The sequence below is a fragment of the Somniosus microcephalus genome, chromosome 9 (assembly GCF_052327205.1).
Source record: "Somniosus microcephalus isolate GS21.2 chromosome 9, FLI_Smic_1.0, whole genome shotgun sequence".
In the NCBI taxonomy this organism is placed as follows: Eukaryota; Metazoa; Chordata; class Chondrichthyes; order Squaliformes; family Somniosidae; genus Somniosus; species Somniosus microcephalus.
In genome coordinates, this window is record NC_140995.1 from 250,532,676 (window position 1) to 250,554,916 (window position 22,241).

Genomic DNA, 22,241 nt, shown 5'->3' on the forward strand with positions numbered 1-22,241 from the left:
ACCAGTTCAGTACCCCGTCCCCGCCTTTTCTCCGTAACCCTTAATCCCCTTAGCCTTCAGAAATATATCCAATTCTCTCTTGAAAATATTTATTGAATTAGCCTTCACAGCCCTCTGTGGCAGGGAATTCCACAGGCTCACCACTCTTTGAGTGAAGAAATTCTTCCTCATCTCTGTTTTAAATGATTTGCCCGCTATTTTTAGACTGTGGCCCCTGGTTCTGTGCTCCCCTGCCATTGGAAACATTCTCTCTGAATTCAGCCTGTCCAGGCCTGCCATAATTTTATATGTTTCGATGAGATCCCCTCTCAATCTTCTAAACTCCAGTGAGTACAAGCCCAAACTATTCAATCTCTCCTCGTAGGTCATTCCCGCCATTCCAGGTATCAGCCTGGTGAATCGCCGCTGCACTCTTTCCATGGCAAGAACATCCTTCCGCAGATGGGGCGACCAAAACTGTACACAATACTCCAGATGCGGTCTCACCAGCACCTTGTACAGCTGTAGTAAGGTATCCCTATTCCTATACTCGAACCCCCTTGATATGAAGGCCAACATACCATTTGCCTTCTTAATCGCCTGTTGCACCTGCATGCTCTCCTTCAGTGACTGGTGCACAAGAACACCCAGGTCCCTCTGCACTTCCCCATCTCCCAATCTATTGCCATTTAGATAATAATCTACCCTCCTGTTTTTACCCCCAAAGTGGATAACCTCGCATTTATCCACATTATAGTGCATCTGCCACGTATCCGCCCATTCCCCCAACCTGTCCAAATCGCACTGTAGCCTCCTGACATCCTCATCAGAGCCCACCCCTCCTCCTAGTTTAGTGTCGTCAGCGAATTTGGAAATATTGCATCCAATTCCCTGATCCAGATCATTTATATATATTGTGAACAGCTGGGGTCCCAGGACAGATCCTTGCGGCACCCCGCTGGTCACTGCCTGCCACTCCGAAAACGAGCCGTTTATTCCAACTCTCTGTTTTCTATCCGCCAGCCAGTTCTCTATCCACGTTAATACTTTGCCCCCAATCCCATGAGCCTTAATTTTGCATGATAATCTTTTGTGTGGAACCTTATCGAAGGCTTTCTGGAAGTCAAGGTACACCACATCCACTGGCTCTCCCCCATCTATTTTACCAGTTACTTCCTCAAAAAATTCCAGCAGATTAGTCAAACACGATTTACCCTTTGTAAATCCATGTTGACTCTGTCCGATCCTTTCCCCATTTGTCAAGTGCTCCGCTATTTTATCCTTAATAATGGACTCTAGCATTTTGCCCACAACCGATGTAAGGCTTACTGGTCTATAATTCCCTGCTTTCTCTCTACCCCCCTTTTTAAATATTGGGGTAACATTAGCTACCCTCCAATCCACGGGTACTGTTCCCGAGTCAATGGAGTTCCGGAAGATGATCCTTAGAGCATCTGCTATCTCCAGGGCCACCTCCTTAAGTACCCTAGGATGTAGTTTATCAGGCCCCGGGGATTTGTCGGCCTTCAGTCCCCTCAACTTACCCAACACCATATCCCTAGAGATACTAATTTCTGTCAGCTCCTCCCTCTCATTAGTCCCTATGTTTGCCGATATTCCTGGGAGGTTATTTGTGTCCTCCTTTGTGAATACAGAACCAAAGTATGAGTTTAATTGGTCTGCCATTTCCTTATTCTCCATTATATATTCTCCCGAATCGGACTGCAAGGGACCGACTTGGGATTTTACCAGTCTTTTCCTCCTGATATACCGATAAAAGCTTTTGCAGTCTGTCTTTATGTTTGCTGCAAGTTTACTTTCGTATTCTATTTTCCCCTTCCTGATTAATCCCTTTGTCCTCTTTTGCTGTATCCTGTACTGCCCCCAATCTTCCGGTCTGGTGCTTTTTTTTGCCAGTTGATATGCCCTTTTTTTTGATTTTATGCTGTCCCTAATTTCCCTCGTTATCCACGGTTGAGCCACCTTTTTAGGTTTATTTTTATGCCAAACCGGTATAAACATGTTCTGGAATTCTTCCATTCTATCTTTGAATGCTTGCCATTGTCTATCCACTGTCAATCCCCCCAGAAACACCACCCAATCAATCTTACCCAATTCCCGTCTCATACCCTCGTAATTCCCTTTATTTAAGTTCTGGACCTTAGTCTCTGATTCAATTTCCTCACTCTCCATCTCGACTGAGAGCTCGATCATATTATGATCGCTCTGACCCAAGGGGCCTCGTACAAGAAGATTGTTGATAAGTCCCTTCTCATTGCACAATACCCAGTCTAAAATGGCCTGATCTCGAGTCGGCTCCTCGACATATTGGTCCAGATAACCGTCCCGAAAACATTCCAGGAATTCCTCCTCCTCAGAATTTTTACTAATTTGGGTAGTCCAATCAATATGTAAATTAAAGTCACCCATGATGACAGCTGTGCTCTTATCGCACGCTTCTCTAATTTCCCTTTTTATGCCTTCCCTCACCTCCATATTACTATTTGGAGGACTATATATCACACCCACTAACGTTTTCCTCCCCTTGCTATTTCTCATTTCTACCCATACAGATTCCGTTTCATCCGAGTTAATATCCTTCCTTTCCATTGCATTAATCCCCTCCTTTACCAGCAATGCTACCCCACCTCCCCTACCTTTTTGCCGATCCTTCCTAAATATTGTATATCCCTGGATGTTAAGTTCCCAGCCTTGCCCACCCTGCAGCCACGTTTCTGTAATCCCAATCAAATCATACTTGTTTACCTCTATTTCCACAACTAATTCATCCACCTTGTTCCTAATGCTTCTAGCATTAAGATACAAAGCCTTCAGGCTTGCTTTTTTCACACTCTCATTATGTATAGATATGGTCGGCGGTGCGGTGTTTTGGAAGAAAGCCTATTTGGTTTTTTCTGAGGATATTATGTTTGTTAAGAAAATCAAGTAATCTACTATTTAGAATACTGCAGAATAACTTCCCTAGACAACTGTTGACACAGATGCCGCGGTAGTTATTTGGGTCTGATTTGTTTCCACTTTTATATATGGGGGAGATTAGTCCTTGGCACCAGATATCGGGAAAACAGCCTGAACGTAATATGATGTTGAATAATTTGAGTACCGCACCCTGCATCTCCATATTGCTGAACTTGAGCATTTCATTTTTGATGTTGTCTGGGCCACAGGCTTTCTTTAGGTGGAGAGATTTTGTTTTTGTGGCCAGTTCTTTCCATGTGATTGGGGAGTCTAGAGGGTTTTGGTTGTCTTTAATTGTTGCTTCTAATGTGTGGAGTTTTTCTGTGACCTGATGTTGACTTGGGTTTGTTTCGTTTATTGGGATGTCTTTGTAGAGGTTTTCAAAATGTGTTCTCCAGATGTCGCCATCTTGGATTGGTAATGCTTGCAATTGTGTTGTACTCAGGTTATTCCACATTTCCCAGAATTGTTTTGGATTGGTGGAGTTTTCAATTTCTTCGAGTATTTTGTGGGTATAGTTTTGTGTTTTGTTCCTAATGGTGTGTTTATATCTTTTGAGGGTTTCATTGTATCTAGTACGTAGGTCCGGATTGTTTGGTTGGCGATGCTTTTGGTTTGATATTTTTCTCAGGTCTTTTCTGGCATTTTTGCATTCGTGGTCAAACCATTTCTTATTTTTATTTTGTCTTTTGTGACGCTTCCTCTTCTGTTTCACAAGGTCGGCTTTTACAGCTGCCTCATGGAAGATCATATTTATATCATCTATGGCCATGTTTACACCATCTCTGGTGATCTCGTATGGGTTTTCTTTAAATTTTGATATTTTACTTGTGAGATCAGGTGACTTTAGTGCTGTGATGAATTTATCTCCACTGTCTGGGGCCCATCTGTATGTCTGGTTTATTTTATGTAGCTTACTGGGTTCCTTTTTTGTGTCTGTAGTTTGGGCAGAAAGTTTAAGGTACACATTTATTTGGTTATGGTCTGAGAGGGGGGATTGCTGCCTGACAGTGAATGCGTTGATATCGCAGGGGTCCAGGTCAGTGATTGTATAGTCCACCACACTAGACCCAAGAGTTGAGGAGTATGTGAGTCTCCCTAGGGAGTCCCCTCTGAACCTACCGTTAACTATGTACAGGCCTAAGGCTCGGCAGAGTTGCACTACCTCCCTACCGCTTTTATTTATTTCACGATCAAGGTTGTTCCGATTTGCGATGGCTGGTGTGACATCTAAAGGGGTCTGGCCAAACACATGGTTGTTTCCCTGTGGGTCTATGAAGTCAGGTTCACAACCGGTCCTTGCATTTAGGTCCCCACATATTATCACCTTTCCTTGGGCCTGGAAATGGCTGATTTCCATGTGGAGAGTATCAAATAACTCCTCTTCGAAATATGGCGATTCTATTGGAGGTATGTAGATCGCACATAAGTAAACATCTTTTTTTGCTATTCCTATATTTTTATCTAGTTTTAGCCATACGTGTGATTTTCCCTGTTTTACCGGTGAGATGTGTTTGTCCAGTTCTCCCTTATACCACACCAATATTCCCCCGGAGGTTCTGCCCTTGCGTGTTTTAGTGTTCTTTACTGAGGGCACAATGATTTCATGGTACATTGGAGGACAGTGGGTCGGCACGTCCTTTTGGCACCATGTTTCTGTTAACACAATTATATCAATGTCTTTTATAGCTTTTAGGAATTCAGGGTCTGTACTCTTCATCCCAAAAGTTGAGGAGCGGAGGCCCTGGATATTCCAGCAGCTTATGTGGAAAGAACGCATTTATATAGTTCAATAAAACGAAATAAAATGGACCTATTTTGTGGGATGAGTGTGGAAACACTATTTTCTATAATGCTAAATGATGATTTAGTATAAATTTCATGAGGCATGCACATATATCTATCTAATAATAGTAATAATACTGATAAGATAACAATAATGATAATGATAAATAACAATATTAATAATTTCTCCGGCTTTCTATCAGGCTGTTCAGCATCGTCATGATCTTTCTCAGTTCTTGGTCTACAGTCTGTGGTCTAGAGGGGGGTCTTGGGTCAGGTATAAAAGCACGGTTCTGTTGTTGGTTTTGTAAAGGGGGGTGGGGGACATTGGTGGTCCTGTTTGGGCTCCCAATGGTAGAGGGGGTGGGAGGGCTGCGTCTTTTGGCAGTGTTTATGAGGTTTCTTGCGAAGACCCACATCCGCTGTTTGAGTAGATGTATTTCGTCATAGAGGTCCCTTGTGTTGATGTTTGGATGATGGGCCAGGGAGACGTTGGGGAGGACAGAACATCTCGTGTCGATCTCCCTGTTGGTGTTGTGGATTATATAGGCTGGGGTGTCCTTTCTGGGCAGTAGTGTGGAGATCACGATCCGCGCCTCGGGGAATTCCCTGCTGGCCTTTTCCGCCATCCTGCTCACCGCCCTAGCAGTGCCTTCCTGTAGGGTGCGTAGGTCGTTCGTGCCTGTGTGGATCACAATCCATTTGGGGCTTCCAAGGGATTCTTTGTTCAGGATCTTCATTGCTTGGTCTGTGTTGCTGCACCATTTTTTCAGGACTTGATGGTCTGGGAACAGCCTCTGGGGGTCCAGAAACTTTCCGTTGGAGTCGGTCAGCAGGACCGCCTGAGGGGCTGGTTTTTCAGACTGGGTAACAGTAGTCTGGGTAGGACTCGCCTGGTGGCTGGTTGTTGGCTGGGTTTCTGGGATATGTTGTGTGGCAGGAGCGGGGTTTGGGGCTTTCGGTGTGTCCTCGTTTGGGGGGGTATCTGTCGGTTTTTGTGTTCCTGTGTGTGAGGACTGGGTAGCAGTAGTCTGGGCATGACTCGACTGAGGGCTGGTTGGAGCGGGGTTTGTGGCTTTCGGTGTGTCTTCGTGTGGGGTGGCATCCGGCGGGTTCTGTGTCCTTGTGTGTGTTTTTGTGTCCTCAGGTTTTTGGACCTTAAGAGGTTTGTGTTGCCTGCTGAGCCTTTCTACGGTCTCCTTCGTTTTGTTTTGTTGAGTACGGAGTTCTTTGATCTCATTTCTTTGCTCCTCTATGGTCTTTCTCAGTTTGTGGATGGTGGACTCGTGTTCCGTTTTTAGCTGTTTGAATTCCTCCTTCAAATTCTTGGCCAGTGTTTCTCTGTATTCGTTGAAATCAAGTTCTAGTTTGGCCAGATTCTCTTTCATCATTTTGTTTTCGTTGAGAGGTGTGGGGGGGGTGGAGATGGACAGGGAGGTGTTTTCCTCTGCTGGTCTCTCTTCTTCTTCCTCCACTTGGCTCTCATCATCCTCTGTTCGACTCTCTTTTGTTTCCTGTCCATTGGTCCTCTTTGTGTCTGTCTTAGTTTTCAACTGGGGGAATTCCTTTTCGAAGGAGTCCAGATTTTCCACATTCCCCTGTATCATGATCTTTCTATTTTTGTTGTAGTAGCTTATGGTTAGCAGGGGGTCATCTTTATCTAGGTTTCCATCTTTACATATTTTCAGTCTGCCTCCACTGCCAATACCTTCACTGGAGACGTATGCGTAGTGTTTTTGTAAAGTCTCCTTCCAGGAGGTGACGTATTCGGTGTAGAATATGAGGTTGTTCTTCAGCTTAGTCCCTTTGTGTGTGGTATAGTCAACGTAGAGGATCTCTGGGTTATTTTTTAGTGTTGTGTACTTGTATTTTTCCTTTGCTTTATTTTTTGTGCATTGCTCAGGATATATCATTTCCCTGCTCATTGTAGTCGTTTGTTTTTTGTCTCAGATAGATAACTTTTTTTTCTCTTTTTTGTGTCGTGTTCCACCTTAGCCCACTTTTAGGTCCAAAATTGGGAGTTTTTCAGGGGTTCATCTTTGATATAGCTGCTCTTAAAGGTTTATCTTTCTCTTTCTCTCACAGGCTCTTGGTTCGGGTAGTTTATCGTTTCTCTCGGGTTTCTATTCCTTTTCCTCGCGGGTTTGTTGTTCTTTTTTCTGGTTTTTTTCGAACTAAATTTAAATAAAATTAAACTTTTTCCGAACTAACTTTAACTAAAATGAAACTTAGGTAGAATTAGGTAAAACTTATTTCTCCGGCTTTATTTTTTTTAATGTTTTTTTTTTTTCCTCTTCCGACTCTCTCACTCGCTCTCCGGGTCTCGGACTCGCTCTCTCTCTCCGTGTTCCAAACTCGTCCACTCTCCGTGCCCCGGACTCATTCGCTTTCCGCGCTCTGGGCGGATCTCTTCGCGTCGTCGTGTCGGTCTCAGGCCCCCGGGTTTTTTGACTCACCAGGCTGTTTTCTGCCCTGGTCTCCCGGTCTCCGTTCCCGCGGTCTCTGGGCCTCGCGGTCTCGGGTTCACCCTCCCCAGGTCTCTTACTCGTTTTCCCGGTTCGGGCCGCTCCTCCCGTTCTCCGACCTCGCGGTCTCGGGTTCACCCTCCCCAGGCCTCTTACTCGTTTTCCCGGTTCGGGCCGCTCCTCCCGGTCTCCGATCCCGCGGTCTCTGGGCCTCGCGTTCTCGGGTTCACCCTCCCCAGGCCTCTTATTTACTGTCCTGGTTCGGGCTGCTCCTCCCGGTCTCCGGTCTCGCGGTTCAGGCCTCTGTCTCAGTGTGTATCTGTGATTCTCTCAGCGCTCTCTCTCGCTGTTTCTCTCTCGCTATTTCTCGCTGTTTCTCTCTCTCGCTGTTTCTCTCGCTGTTTCTCTCTCCCGAGTTACTCGGAGCAGCCGCGAACTCTGCCCAAGTTGGGAGTTGCCGTTCCCGGGACTTGTTGCTGATTTTCGGCTCTCACCTGCTCTCCGCTCGGGGTTTCTCTCTCGGGGTTTCTCTCTCTCTCTGGGTTTCTCTCTCAGGATTTTTTCTCACAGTATCTCTTCGCGCCGCCGCGCTGCTGATTCTCTCCCAATCTCTCTCCCTGTCTCTCTCTCTCTCTCTCCCTCCGTCTCTCTCTCTCTCTCTCTCCCTCTCTCTCTCTCTCTCTCCCTCCGTCTCTCTCTCCCTCCATCTCTCTCTCCCTCCGTCTCTCTCTCTCCCTCCGTCTCTCTCTCGCCCTCCGTCTCTCTCTCGCCCTCCGTGTCTCTCTCGCCCTCCGTGTCTCTCTCGCCCTCCGTGTCTCTCTCGCCCTCCGTGTCTCTCTCGCCCTCCGTGTCTCTCTCGCCCTCCGTCTCTCTCTCCCTCCGTCTCTCTCTCCCTCCGTCTCTCTCTCCCTCCGTCTCTCTCGCCCTCCGTCTCTCACGCCCTCCGTCTCTCTCGCCCTCCGTCTCTCTCGCCGTCCGTCTCTCTCGCCCTCCGTCTCTCTCGCCCTCCGTCTCTCTCGCCCTCCGTCTCTCTCGCCCTCCATCTCTCTCGCCCTCCGTCTCTCTCGCCCTCCGTCTCTCTCGCCCTCCGCCTCTCTCGCCCTCCGCCTCTCTCGCCCTCCGCCTCTCTCGCCCTCCGCCTCTCTCGCCCTCCGCCCCTCTCTCTCTCTCTGTCTCTCTCTCTCTCTCTGTCAATTTTCAATTTTTTTTCAATTCAAATGCTTTATTGGCATGAAAGTTTACAGGGAACCATGTTGCCAAAGCTTACATAACAAAAAGTACAGGTTTCCAACATTCTGTAGGTGTCAAACGTTTTTGACCCTCGTTGGGTACAGACAGTATTAATTTAAACAGTCGTTGACCCTCGTTGGGTGCATTCAGTATTAATTTAAAACAGTCGTTGGGTACATTCGGTATTGATTTAAACATTTTTAGCGTATATATGCTATGGGTGTGCTCGTTAGTCACTCAATGTTCCTCAGGTTGTGACATGTTACATATTGGGCACCAAGATATGGTCTGTCTCCCTCCCCCAGGCCTATTCTTAATTTTGACAGGTCATCCAATTCTTTGAAATCTGGGGTTGTAAGGCTGAGATTGTCAAAATATATGTTTCTTGTCTCGTTGAATTTTTCGCATTTTAGGAGGAAGTGCACCTCTGTCTCAACCTCACCGGCCAGACAGTGATCACATATTCTATTTTCTTTAGGTTGCCAGGATTTCTTGTATCTTCCTTTTTCAATTGCCAGTTGGTGGTCGCTTAGTCTGTATCTGGTGAGGGTCTGTCTCTGTTTTGTGTCTCTGATGGTCGAGAGATAGTCTGCCTGTTTATATTCTCTTTTTAGGGCCCGGTAGCATTCTAATCTGCTTTGGCTTTTGGTTATTTTGTTCCAATGTTCCAGGTAGGTTTCTTTGCATTGTTTAATGATTTGGTTCACTCGGATTGGTGTTTGGGGAGCAGTGTTGGTCTGGGACTGGTCAGGGTCCGGCTGGGTAGGAGAACTTAGTTTCAGTAACAACTGACTCAGGGGACTCGTTTCTGGGTTCAGCTCTTGGGTCTGGAGGGCTTTAAAATGAAGGGTGTCTGGGGAACTAGATTTGAGGTGATTTAGAAAGTTTAGTGCTCGTTTTTGGATGTTTATTATCAGTGGGTATCTGCCTAGTTCGGCTCTACATGCATTTGTTGGTGTTTTCCTTTGGGTGCGAAGGATGCTTCGGCAAAATTCTGCATGTAGGGCTTCTATTGTGTGTTTTTCCCATTTAGTGTAGCTATGGTGATTGAGTGGGCCCCATACTTCACTACCATACAGCGCAATGGGCAGGATTATACTATCAAATATTTTGAGCCAGATTTTGATTGGAATTTGGATGTTGTAGAATTTTCTTTTTATTGCATATAGGGCTCTTCGGGCTTTTTCTTTTAGTGCATTCACTGCTATGTTGAAGCTCCCTGATGCTGTAATGGGTAGACCAAGGTAAGTGTAGCTCATAGTGTGTCCTATGATGGTATCACTGAGAGTAAACTGGTATTTGTTTTCCTGACATCTGGGCCTTTTTTGAAAAAGCATGATGTTGGTTTTCTTTAGATTTACTGTCAGGGCCCAATTTTGGCAGTATTTGTCGAGTAGGTCTAAATGTTGCTGTAATCCCTGTTCTGTGGGAGACAGCAGAACCAGGTCGTCCGCATAGAACAGGGATTTCACTTCCCCATCTAGGAGAAAGAGACCCGGTGACTCGCTTTGCTCCAGCTTGTCTGCTAACTCATTTATGTATATGTTGAACAGGGTCGGACTCAAGTTGCAACCCTGCCGGACGCCTCTTCTCTGGGTGAAGAAACCGGTGCGTTTGTCTCCAATTTTGACACCGCATTTATTTTTCAGATACATCGATTTAATAAGGTCATAGACTTTGCCCCCCTATTCCACACTGAAGAAGTTTATAATAGAGCCCTTCGTGCCAGATAGAGTCAAAGGCTTTCTTGAAGTCAATGAAACAAGCGAATATTTTCCCATTTTTTGTTTGGTGTATATGTTTTTCAATGAGAGTGTGAAGGGTATAGATATGGTCGGTGGTGCGGTGTTTTGGAAGAAAGCCTATTTGATTTTTTCTAAGGATATTATGTTTGTTAAGAAAATCCAGTAATCTGCTATTTAGAATACTGCAGAGTAACTTCCCTAGACAATTGTTGACACAGATGCCGCGGTAGTTATTTGGGTCTGATTTGTTTCCACTTTTATATATGGGAGAGATGAGTCCTTGGCACCAGATATCGGGAAAACAGCCTGAACGTAATATGATGTTGAATAACTTGAGTACAGCAGCCTGCATCTCCATATTGCTGAACTTGAGCATTTCATTTTTGATGTTGTCTGGACCACAGGCTTTCTTTAGGTGGAGAGATTTTGTTTTTGTGGCCAGTTCTTTCCATGTGATTGGGGAGTCTAGAGGGTTTTGGTTGTCTTTAATTGTTGCTTCTAATGTGTGGAGTTTTTCTGTGACATGATGTTGACTTGGGTTTGTTTCGTTTATTGGGATGTCTTTGTAGAGGTTTTCAAAATGTGTTCTCCAGATGTCGCCATCTTGGATTGGTAATGCTTGCAATTGTGTTGTACTCAGGTTATTCCACATTTCCCAGAATTGATTTGGGTTAATGGAGTTTTCAATTTCTTCGAGTATTTTGTGGGTATAATTTTGTGTTTTGTTCCTAATGGTGTGTTTATATCTTTTGAGGGTCTCATTGTATCTAATACGTAGGTCTGGATTGTTTGGTTGGCGATGCTTTTGGTTTGATATTTTTCTCAGGTCTTTTCTGGCATTTTTGCATTCGTGGTCAAACCATTTCTCATTTTTATTTTGTCTTTTGTAACGTTTCCTCTTCTGTTTCACAAGGTCGGCTTTTACAGCTGCCTCATGGAAGATCATATTTATATCATCTATGGCCATGTTTACACCATCTCTGGTGATCTCATATAGATTTTCTTTAAATTTTGATATTTTACTTGTGCGATCAGGTGAATTTAGTGCTGTGATGAATTTATCTTCACTGTCTGGGGCCCATCTGTATGTCTGGTTTATTTTATGGAGCTTACTGGGTTCATTTTTTGTGTCTGTAGTTTGGGCAGAAAGTTTAAGGTACACATTTATTTGGTTATGGTCTGAGAGGGGGGATTGCTGCCTGACAGTGAATGCGTTGATATCGCAGGGGTCCAGGTCAGTGATTGTATAATCCACCACACTAGACCCAAGAGTTGAGGAATATGTGAGTCTCCCTAAGGAGTCCCCTCTGAACCTACCGTTAACTATGTATAGGCCTAAGGCTCGGCAGAGTTGCACTACCTCCCTACCGCTTTTATTTATTTCACAATCAAGGTTGTTCCGATTTGCGATGGCTGGTGTGACATATAAAGGGGTCTGGCCAAACACATGGTTGTTGCCCTGTGGGTCTATGAAGTCAGGTTCACATCCGGTCCTTGCATTTAGGTCCCCACATAGTATCACCTTTCCTTGGGCCTGGAAATGGCTGATTTCCATGTGGAGAGTATCAAATAACTCCTCTTCAAAATATGGCGATTCTATTGGCGGTATGTAGATCGCACATAAGTAGACATCTTTTTTTGCTATTCCTATATTTTTATCTAATTTTAGCCATACGTGTGATTTTCCCTGTTTTATCGGTGAGATGTGTTTGTCCAGTCCTCCTTTATACCACACCAAGATTCCCCCGGAGGTTCTGCCCTTGCGTGTCTTAGTGTTCTTTACTGAGGGCACAGTGATTTCATGGTACATTGGAGGACAGTGGGTGGGCACGTCCTTTTGGCACCATGTTTCTGTTAACACAATTATATCAATGTCTTTTATAGCTTTTAGGAATTCAGGGTCTGTACTCTTCATCCCAAAAGTTGAGGAGCGGAGACCCTGGATATTCCAGCAGCTTATGTGGAAAGAACGCATTTATATAGTTCAAAAAACGAAATAAAATGGACCTATTTTGTGGGATGAGTGTGAAAACACTAGTTCCTATAATGCTAAATGACGATTTAGTATAAATTTCATGAGGCATGCACATACTGCTATCTAATAATAGTAATAGTAATGATAAAATAACAATAATGATAATGATAAAATAACAATATTAATAATTTAGTGCATTCCTCTCCGGCTTTCTATCAGGGTGCTCATCATCGTCATGATCATTCTCAGTTCTTGGTCTACAGTCTGTGGTCTAGAGGGGGGTCTAGGGTCAGGTACAAAAGCACGGTTCTGTTGTTGGTTTTGTATAGGGGGGTGGGGGACAGTGGTGGTCCTGTTTGGGTTATGGCTCCCAATGGTAGAGGGGGTGGGAGGGCTGCGTCTTTTGGCAGTGATTATGAGGTTTTTTGCGAAGATCCACATCCGCTGTTTGAGTAGATGTATTTCGTCATAGAGGTCCCTTGTGTTGATGTTTGGGTGATGGGCCAGGTAGACGTTGGGGAGGGCAGTACATCTCGTGTCGATCTCCCTGTTGGTGTTGTGGATTACATAGGCTGGGGTGTCCTTTCTGGGCAGTAGTGTGGAGATCACGATCCGCGCCTCGGGGAATTCCCTGCTGGCCTTTTCCGCCATCCTGCTCACCGCCCTAGCAGTGTCATCCCGTAGGGTGCGTAGGTCGTTTGTGCCTGTGTGGATCACAAGCCATTTGGGGCTTCCAAGGGATTCTTTGTTCAGGATCTTCATTGCATGGCCTGTGTTGCTGCACCATTTTTTCAGGACTTGATGACCTGGGAACATCCTCTGGGGGTCCAGAAACTTTCCGTTGGAGTCGGTCAGCAGGACCGCCTGAGGGGCTGGCTTTTCAGACTGGGTAGCAGTAGTCTGGGCAGGACTCGACTGAGGGCTGGTTGTTGGCTGGGTTTCTGGGATAGGCTGTGTGGCAGGAGCAGGGTTTGGGGCCTTCGGTGTGTTGTCGCAAGGTGAGGGTGTGACATCCTCGTGTGGGGGGGCATCCGACGGGTTATGTGTCCCTGTGTGTGTTGTTTTTGTGTCATCAGGTTTTTGGACCTTAAGAGGTTTGTGTTGCCTGCTGAGTTCAATTTTCTGCCTTTCTACGGCCTCCATCGTTTTGTTTAGCTGAGTACGGAGTTCTTTGATCTCATTTCTTTGCTCCTCTATGATCTTTTCAGTTTCATTTCCATTGTATTGTACTGTGTGTAGGGCTCCGCCCATACCTGGCTCCTATGTAAGCTGGCCCAGCCTGCAGCACATCCAGTACGGCAGACCTCTGGATGGAAGATACATTCTCCTCTGTGTGTTACCTTCTAAGTCAATAAAAGCCTTGTTTTGTTTCGCTAACATCGAGTCTCAGATTTATTGAGGCACATCAATTTTATTGACTTAATTTTCAACACAATGGATCAACTCTTGAAACCCGAACGTTTGGATTTGGACCAGCATGCTTCGGACGCATCGGCACGCTTCGGACACTGGTTTATGTGTATGGAATTCTTCCTGGACAATTCCGCAGCCGTCAAAGACGCTACGGACGCTGCGAGTATGAAACTCGGAATTCTGCGGATTTGGGTAAGCCACCGGGTTTACCCCCTCATCCAAGACGCCGACACGTACCCGGCCACCTGCGACATCTTAAAGGCGCATTACCAGCAGCCTACGAATGAGGTGTATGCTAGGCATCTGCTCGCTACTCGCGCACAGCGACCTGGGGAATCGGTGGAGGAGTTCCTAGGCACCCTGAAAACGCTTGGCAAAGACTGCAAGTGCCAAGATGCAAAAGCCGCAGTGTACACTGACGAGCTTGTTCGCGATGCCTTTATCACAGGCCTCAGCTCCACTTACATCCGGCAGAGACTGCTGGAAAAAACGGGATTGGACCTGAAACAGGCTGCGGACACAGCACGATCCCTGGATGTGGCCCAGAGAAACTCGGACGCCTACTCTTCAGCCTGCGCCGTCCACGCCGCCACGTGTGCACCAAGGGCGCCGCCATCTTGGAAGGCATCTTCCCCGCCCGGCAGCCCGACACCGTCGGGGCCCCGCTCTCCCCCCAGAAGCCCTACGACAGCCGCGACGCGTCGGGGACCCAACTGCTACTTCTGCGGGCAGCTGAAGCACACCAGAAACCTGTGCCCGGCGAAAGGCACCACCTGCTTTAAGTGCGGTAAGAAGGGGCACTTCGGGAAGGTGTGCAGAGGGAACCCCGCCGGAAAACCCGCCTGCGCCGTGGGAGCGGCCATCTTGGACGCCATCTTGCCCGACCTCATGGGGTCCGCCATCTTGTGAGCAGACAGCGTGGACGCCATCTTGTCTCGATCAGGGCCCTACAGTGGCATCGGTCACAGTGGACCAGACCAGGCCGCACCCGCTATCCAAATCAATGGTGGACATCGAGGTAAACGGGTGCAGGGTTAAATGTTTAATTGACAGTGGAAGCACGGAGAGTTTTATCCACCCTGAACTGGTACAACAACTCTCCCTAAAGGTGGTCCCTACTCGGGGTACCATCTCTATGGCTGATAAAACCCAGACATCGACCATTATGGGTTACTGCACGGTACAATTGTCCGTTAACGGAACGGTATACGATAATTTTAAAGTATTAATCATGAAGAATCTATGTGCGAGCGTGATCTTGGGCCTGGATTTCCAGTGCTACCACCAAAGCATCACGCTCAATTACGGTGGGTCCCAGCCGCCCCTCACAGTGTGCGGTCTGGCTACCCTGAAGGTAAAGCCACCTTCGCTATTCGCGAACCTTACCCCTAACTGCCGGCCAATAGCGACCAAAAGCAGGAGGTACAGCTGGGAGGACAGGCGGTTTATCGCGGCCGAGGTAGACAGGCTCCTGAAAGAGCGCATTATTGAACGCAGCAATAGCCTGTGGCGCGCCCAAGTGGTGGTGGTAAGGGGTAGCGAGAAGAAACGGATGGTGATCGCCTATAGCCAAACGATCAACAGGTACACCCAACTAGACGCCTACCCGCTACCCCGCATATCAGAAATGGTGAACCAAATCACCCAATACCGGGTGTTCTCCACCATCGACCTCAAGTCAGCGTACCACCAGCTCCCTATCAGACCAGAGGACCGCCCGTACACCGCCTTCGAGGCGAACGGACGCCTCTACCAATTCCTCAGAGTCCCCTTTGGGGTGACGAATGGGGTCTCGGTCTTCCAGAGGGAGATGGACCGCATGGTCGATGACCACCACTTGCAGGCAACCTTCCCCTACTTCGACGACGTCACCATCTGCGGTCACAACCAGCAGGATCACGACTCGAACCTCGAGAGGTTCCTGAAAACCGCACAAAAACTCAACCTCACCTACAACGAGGACAAGTGCGTTTACAACACCACGCGCCTCTGCATACTAGGCAGCGTGGTGGAGAATGGGGAAATCGGACCAGACCCCGACTGATTGCGCCCCCTACGGGAGCTGCCCCTGCCCAACACTCCCAAAGCCCTGAAAAGGTGCCTGGGGTTATTTTCTTATTATTCCCAATGGGTCCCCAACTACTCCGACAAAGCCCGCCCCCTCTTGAAAGCATCCTCTTTTCCGCTCTCTGCTGAGGCCCATGCTGCCTTCAAAAGCATTAAGCAGGATATTGAGCGGGCCACGCTACAGGCAGTGGACGAGAACACTCCCTTTCAAGTGGAAAGTGATGCGTCTGACTTTGCCTTGGCGGCCACCCTCAACCAGGCGGGGCGGCCCGTAGCTTTCTTCTCGAGGACCCTCCAAGGGCCCGAGATCAGACACTCCTCCGTAGAAAAGGAGGCCCAAGCCATCGTGGAGGCAGTGCGCCACTGGCGCCACTACCTAGCCGGCAAACGCTTCACCCTACTTACCGACCAGCGGTCGGTAGCGTTTATGTTCAATAATAAACAGAGGGGGAAGATTAAAAATGATAAGATTCTTAGGTGGCGGATCGAGCTCTCCACCTTCGATTATGACATCATTTACCGGCCAGGGGCCCTTAACGAATCCCCCGACGCCCTCTCACGAGGGATGTGTGCCAGCGCCACCGGGGATCGGCTACAGACCCTCCACAATGACCTCTGCCACCCAGGGGTCACGCGGCTGTTCCACTTCATAAAGTCCCGCAACTTACCCTACTCGATTGAGGAAGTTCGGTCCCTGACCAGGAACTGTCGCACTTGCGCCGAGTGCAAGCCTCGGTTCTACCGCCCAGATAGAGCCCACTTAATCAAAGCTACACGGCCCTTTGAGCGGCTCAGCTTAGATTTCAAGGGCCCCCTCCCGTCCGTCAACCGCAATGTTTACTTCCTGAACATTGTGGACGAATACTCTCGTTTCCCATTCGCCTTCCCCTGCCCAGACATGACCAGCGCCACGGTCATTAAATGCCTCAACAGCCTGTTCTGCCTGTTCGGTATGCCGAGCTACATCCATACGGATAGGGGGGCGTCCTTCATGAGTGAAGAGCTACGCCAGTACATGCTGTCCAGGGGGATCGCCACGAGCCGTACCACCAGCTACAACCCCCGGGGTAACGGTCAAGTGGAGCGAGAGAACGGGACAGTATGGAAAGCAGTCACTCTAGCTCTAAGGACCAAAGGCCTCCCTATCTCCCGCTGGCAGGAAGTCCTCCCAGATGTGCTCCATTCAATACGGTCGCTATTGTGTACTGCCACTAATGCCACGCCTCACGAGCGAATGTTTGTCTTTCCCTGGAAATCCACCTCGGGCGTATCCATGCCGTCATGGCTCTCCACCCCAGGTCCGGTATTCGTGCGAAGGCATGTGAGGGGCCACAAGACGGACCCTCTCGTGGAGTCAGTGCACCTACTCCATGCCAACCCCCAATACGCGTATGTCCAGCACGCCGACGGAAGGGAGGACACCGTGTCCATAAAAGACGTCGCCCCAGCCGGTAACGACAACAACCATGACAACAGCAGCAACAACGACCACAGCAACTCTTACCCACCCACTACTCTTTCATCACCCCCGGAAGAACATCGACCAACGGTACCCCCACCAACTACCCCTTCAACAACCCTGGCGGCACCCCCGGCAGAGACCCAGGAGGCCACCGGGGACACCCAGCTGACACCCGCGGCACCACAACAGCCACGTCGGTCGCAGAGGACTATCAAACCCCCGAACAGACTAAATCTATAGAAGGGGTGAATGTGATGAAATATTCCATTCATCACTCATCAGTATTTCTCTGCCTGTGACTGTGGTTGGTTTCAGTTTCATTTCCATTGTATTGTACTGTGTGTAGGGCTCCGCCCATACCTGGCTCCTATGTAAGCTGGCCCAGCCTGCAGCACATCCAGTACGGCAGACCTCTGGATGGAAGATACATTCTCCTCTGTGTGTTACCTTCTAAGTCAATAAAAGCCTTGTTTTGTTTCGCTAACATCGAGTCTCAGATTTATTGAGGCACATCACTCTCTCTCTGTCTGTCTCTCTGTCTCTCTCTCTCTCCCTCTCTCTCCCTCTCTCTCTCTCTCTGTCTCTGTCTCTCTCTCTCTGTCTCTGTCTCTCAATTCAATTCAATTCAATTCAATTCAATTCAAATGCTTTATTGGCATGAAAGTTTACAGAGAACCATATTGCCAAAGCTTACACAACAAAAAAGTACAGTTTTCCAACATTCTGTAGGTGTCAAACAATTTTGACCCTTGTTGGGTACATACAATATTACTTTTAAACAATATTAATTTAAACAGTCTTTGTACATCATTGGGTACATTCAGTATTAATTTTAAACAGTCCTCAGGTTGTGACATGTTGTTACATATTTGGCACCAAGGTATGGTCTGTCTCCTTCTCCCAGGACTAATCTCTCTGTCTCTCTCTGTCTCTCTCTCTCTCTGTCTCTCTCTCCCCCTCTCTCTCTCTCTCTCGCCCTCTGCCTCTCTCTCCCCCTCTCTCTCTCTCTCGCCCTCTCTCTCTCTCTCTCTCTCTCGCGCTCTCTCTCTCTCTCCTCTCTCTCCCTCTGTCTCTCTCTCTCTGTCTCTCTGTCTCTCTCTCTCTCTCTCTCTGTCTCTCTCTCTCTCCCTCCACCTCTCTCCCCCTCTGTCTCTCTCTCTGTCTCTCTCTCTCCAATTTTCCAATTCCAATTTCCAATTCAAATGCTTTATTGGCATGAAAGTTTACAGAGAACCATATTGCCAAAGCTTACATAGCAAAAAGGTACAGTTTTCCAACATTCTGTAGGTGTCAATCGATTTGACATTTGTTGGGTACATACAATATTACTTTTAAACAATATTAATTTTAAACAGTCTTTGTACTTCATTTGGTACGTTCAATATTAATTTTAAACAATCTTAATTTTAAACAGTCCTCAGGTTGTGACATGTTGTTACATATTTGGCCCCAAGGTATGGTCTGTCTCCTTCTCCCAGGACTAATCTCAATTTTGACAGGTCATCCAATTCCTTGAAATCTGGGGTTGTTTGGCTTAGCTTGTTGAATAATATGTTTCTTGATGTGTTGAATTTTTCGCATTTTAGGAGGAAATGCATTTCTGTTTCAACCTCGCCGGCCAGACATTGATCGCATATTCTATTCTCTCTAGGCTGCCAGGATTTCTTGTATCTGCCTTTTTCAATTTCCAGTTGGTGGTCGCTTAGTCTGTACTTGGTGAGGGTCTGTCTCTGTTTTGTGTCTCTGATGGTCGTGAGGTAGTCTGCCAGTTTATATTCTCTTTTTAGGGCCCGGTAACATTCTAATCTGCTTTGGCTTTCGGTTATTTTGTTCCAATGTTCCAGGTAGGTTTCTCTGCATTGTTTAATGATTTGGTTCTCTCTCTGTCTCTCTCTCTCTCTCTGTCTCTCTCTCTCTCTCCCTCCTCTCTCCCCCTCTGTCTCTCTCTCTCTCTGTCTCTCTCTCTCTCTCTGTCTCTCTCTCCCCCTCTGTCCAATTCCAATTCCAATTCCAATTTTTCCAATTAAAATGCTTTATTGGCATGAAAGTTTACAGAGAACCATATTGCCAAAGCTTACATAGCAAAAAGGTACAGTTTTCCAACATTCTGTAGGTGTCAATCGATTTGACATTTGTTGGGTACATACAATATTACTTTTAAACAGTATTAATTTTAAACAGTCTTTGTACTTCATTTGGTACGTTCAATATTAATTTTAAACAGTCTTAATTTTAAACAGTCCTCAGGTTGTGACATGTTGTTACATATTTGGCCCCAAGGTATGGTCTGTCTCCTTCTCCTAGGACTAATCTCAATTTTGACAGATCATCCAATTCCTTGAAATCTGGGGTTGTTTGGCTTAGCTTGTTGAATAATATGTTTCTTGATGTGTTGAATTTTTCGCATTTTAGGAGGAAATGCATTTCTGTTTCAACCTCGCCAGCCAGACATTGATCGCATATTCTATTCTCTCTAGGCTGCCAGGATTTCTTGTATCTGCCTTTTTCAATTTCCAGTTGGTGGTCGCTTAGTCTGTACCTGGTGAGGGTCTGTCTCTGTTTTGTGTCTCTGATGGTCGTGAGGTAGTCTGCCAGTTTATATTCTCTTTTTAGGGCCCGGTAACATTCTAATCTGCTCTCTCTCTCCCCCTCTGTCTCTCTCTCTCTCCCTCCACCTCTCTCCCTCCACCTCTCTCCCTCCACCTCTCTCTCTCTCTCTCTCTCTCTGTCTCTCTGTCTCTCTCTCTCCCCCTCTGTCTCTCTCTCTCTCTCTCTCGCCCTCTGCCTCTCCCGCTCTTTCCCCAATGCTCTGTAAATTTCTCCCCTTCCAGTATTTCTCCAATTCCCTTTTGAAAGTTACTATTGAATCTGCTCCCACCGCCCTTTCAGGCAGCGCGTTCCAGATCACAACAACTCGCTGCCTAACAAATGTTTCCTTCACTCTGTGTCCTCTGGTCACCGACCCTCCGGCCACTGGAAACAGTTTCTCTTTATTTACTCTATCAAAACACCTCATGATTTTGAACACCTCTATCAACTCTCCCCTTAACCTTCTCTGCTCTAAGGAGAACAATCCCAGCTTCTCCAGTCTCTCCACTGAACTGAAGTCCCTCATCATTAATGTTGCTGTTTTCTCTCTCCCAGGATGGCGTTCCCTGAGTTTCTGCAGCAGTATTCCCGGCTGGAGATCTGTAATCTGACCCCAGACACACTCAGCAATAACCAGGTTATGAAGTGGAATTACACCCTGTTCAGTGAGAGCTGGAGGCGGGGGTCGACTGCAGGAGGGTGTAGAAACTACCCAGGTACCAGCGGGCTCCCGCTCCCTAGCTCTCTCTCCATCGTTCTCTCTCTCCGTCTCTCTCTCTCTCTCTCTCTCTCTCCGTCTCTCTCTCTCTCCGTCTCTCTCTCTCTCTCCGTCTCTCTCTCTCTCCGTCTCTCCGCCTCTCTCTCTCCCCGTCTCTCTCTCTCCCCGTCTCTCTCTCTCTGTCTCTGTCTCTCTCTCTCTCCGTCTCTCTCTCTCCCCGTCTCTCTCTCTCAAATTCAAATTCAAATTCAAATCGCTTTATTGGCATGACAAGTTACATCTTATGTTGCCAAAGCATCGGAAAACATTCATGTTTGTTCACAAAAATACAGATCTATCCATACAATGTATAAACAGATATATCCCTGAGTGTATAAATATACTTTCATATAATTTATATATACTCTTCTTATATTTAGTGGTTGTCCCTCTGTTTATGGCAAGCTGTAACATAGAGTGGCGCTAGTGTTACACAATTTCTGTCTTCCCCTAGTATGTATGGGAGTTTTTGGTCGTCGTTCAAATTTATGAATTCTTGGCATATTTTTGTGAATTTTGGGTAGAAATTCTCCCTTATGCCCTGATATTTTCTACAAGCTGTGAGGAAGTGCATCTCTGTCTCCACCACTCCCTGGCTGCAGTGAGAGCATATCCTGTCCTCTCTTGGTAGCCGGGTTTGCCTGTGTCTACCTTTTTCGATCGCCAGGCTATGTTCACTAAGTCTGTACTCTCTCTGTCTCTCTCTCTCTCCGTCTCTCTCTCTCTCTCTCTCTCTCTCTCTCCGTCTCTCTCTCTCCGTCTCTCTCTCTCCATCTCTCTCTCTCCGTCTCTCTCTCTCCGTCTCTCTGTCTCTCTGTCTCTCTGTCTCTGTCTCTGTCTCTCTCTCTCTCTGTCTCTCTCTCTGTCTCTCTCTCTCTCTCTCTCTCTGTCTCTCCGTCTCTCTCTCTCTCTCTCTCTCTCTCTGTCTCTCCATCTCTCTCTCTCTCCCTCTCTCCGCCTCTCTCTCTCTCTCTCTCTCTCTCTGTCACTCTCTCTCTATCTCTCTCTGTCTCTCTCTCTCTCTCTCCCCGTCTCTCTCTCTCTCTCTCTCTCCCTCTCCCCGTCTCTCTCTCTCTCTCTGTCTCTCAATTCAATTCAATTCAAATCGCTTTATTGGCATGACAAGGTACATCTTATGTTGCCAAAGCATCGAAAAACATTTATGGTTGAACACATAAACGCAGATCTATTCATACAGTGTATAAACAGATATATCCCTGAGTGTATAAATATACATTCGTATAATTTGTATATACTCTTTTCTTAGGTTTACTGGTTGTCCCTCTGTTTATGGCAAGCTGTAACATAGTGTGCCGCTAAGGTTACACAGTTTCTCTGTTCCCCTAGTAGGTATGGGAGTTTTTGGTCGTCATTCAAATTTCTGAATTCAGGGCATATTTGTGAGAATTTTTGGTAGAAATTCTCCCTTATGCCCTGATATTTTCCACATGCTGTGAGGAAGTGCATCTCTGTCTCCACCACTCCCTGACTGCAGTGAGAGCATATCCTGTCCTCTCTTGGCAGCCGGGTCTGTCTGTGTCTGCCTTTTTCGATCGCCAGGCTATGTTCACTAAGTCTGTACCTTGTCAAGGTTTTTCTCAGTTTGCTATCCTTTGCCATGGTCAGGTAATCAGCCATGTTGTATTGTCTGTTTAGGGCCAAGTAGCAATTGAGTTTGTTTTGGGTTTTTGTTGTTTCTGCCCAATATGACAGGTATTTTTCCTTTTGCTTAGTGACAATTGTGTTGGGTCGAATTCTCTGTGCTACGATGTCACTGTCCTGGGGCTGGTTATTG

General features: G+C 46.9%; 1 protein-coding gene across 1 annotated transcript in view; it reads left to right on the forward strand.

Moving 5' to 3' along the window:
• LOC147113215 (calpain-2 catalytic subunit-like) overlaps window positions 1–22,241 on the forward strand; it is a 120,544-nt gene that overhangs the window by 54,710 nt on the left and 43,593 nt on the right. The window contains exon 9 of the mRNA XM_085998149.1: window positions 20,245–20,405. Within this exon, the coding sequence (XP_085854275.1) occupies window positions 20,245–20,405 (161 nt within the window). The remainder of the gene's footprint in view (window positions 1–20,244; window positions 20,406–22,241) is intronic.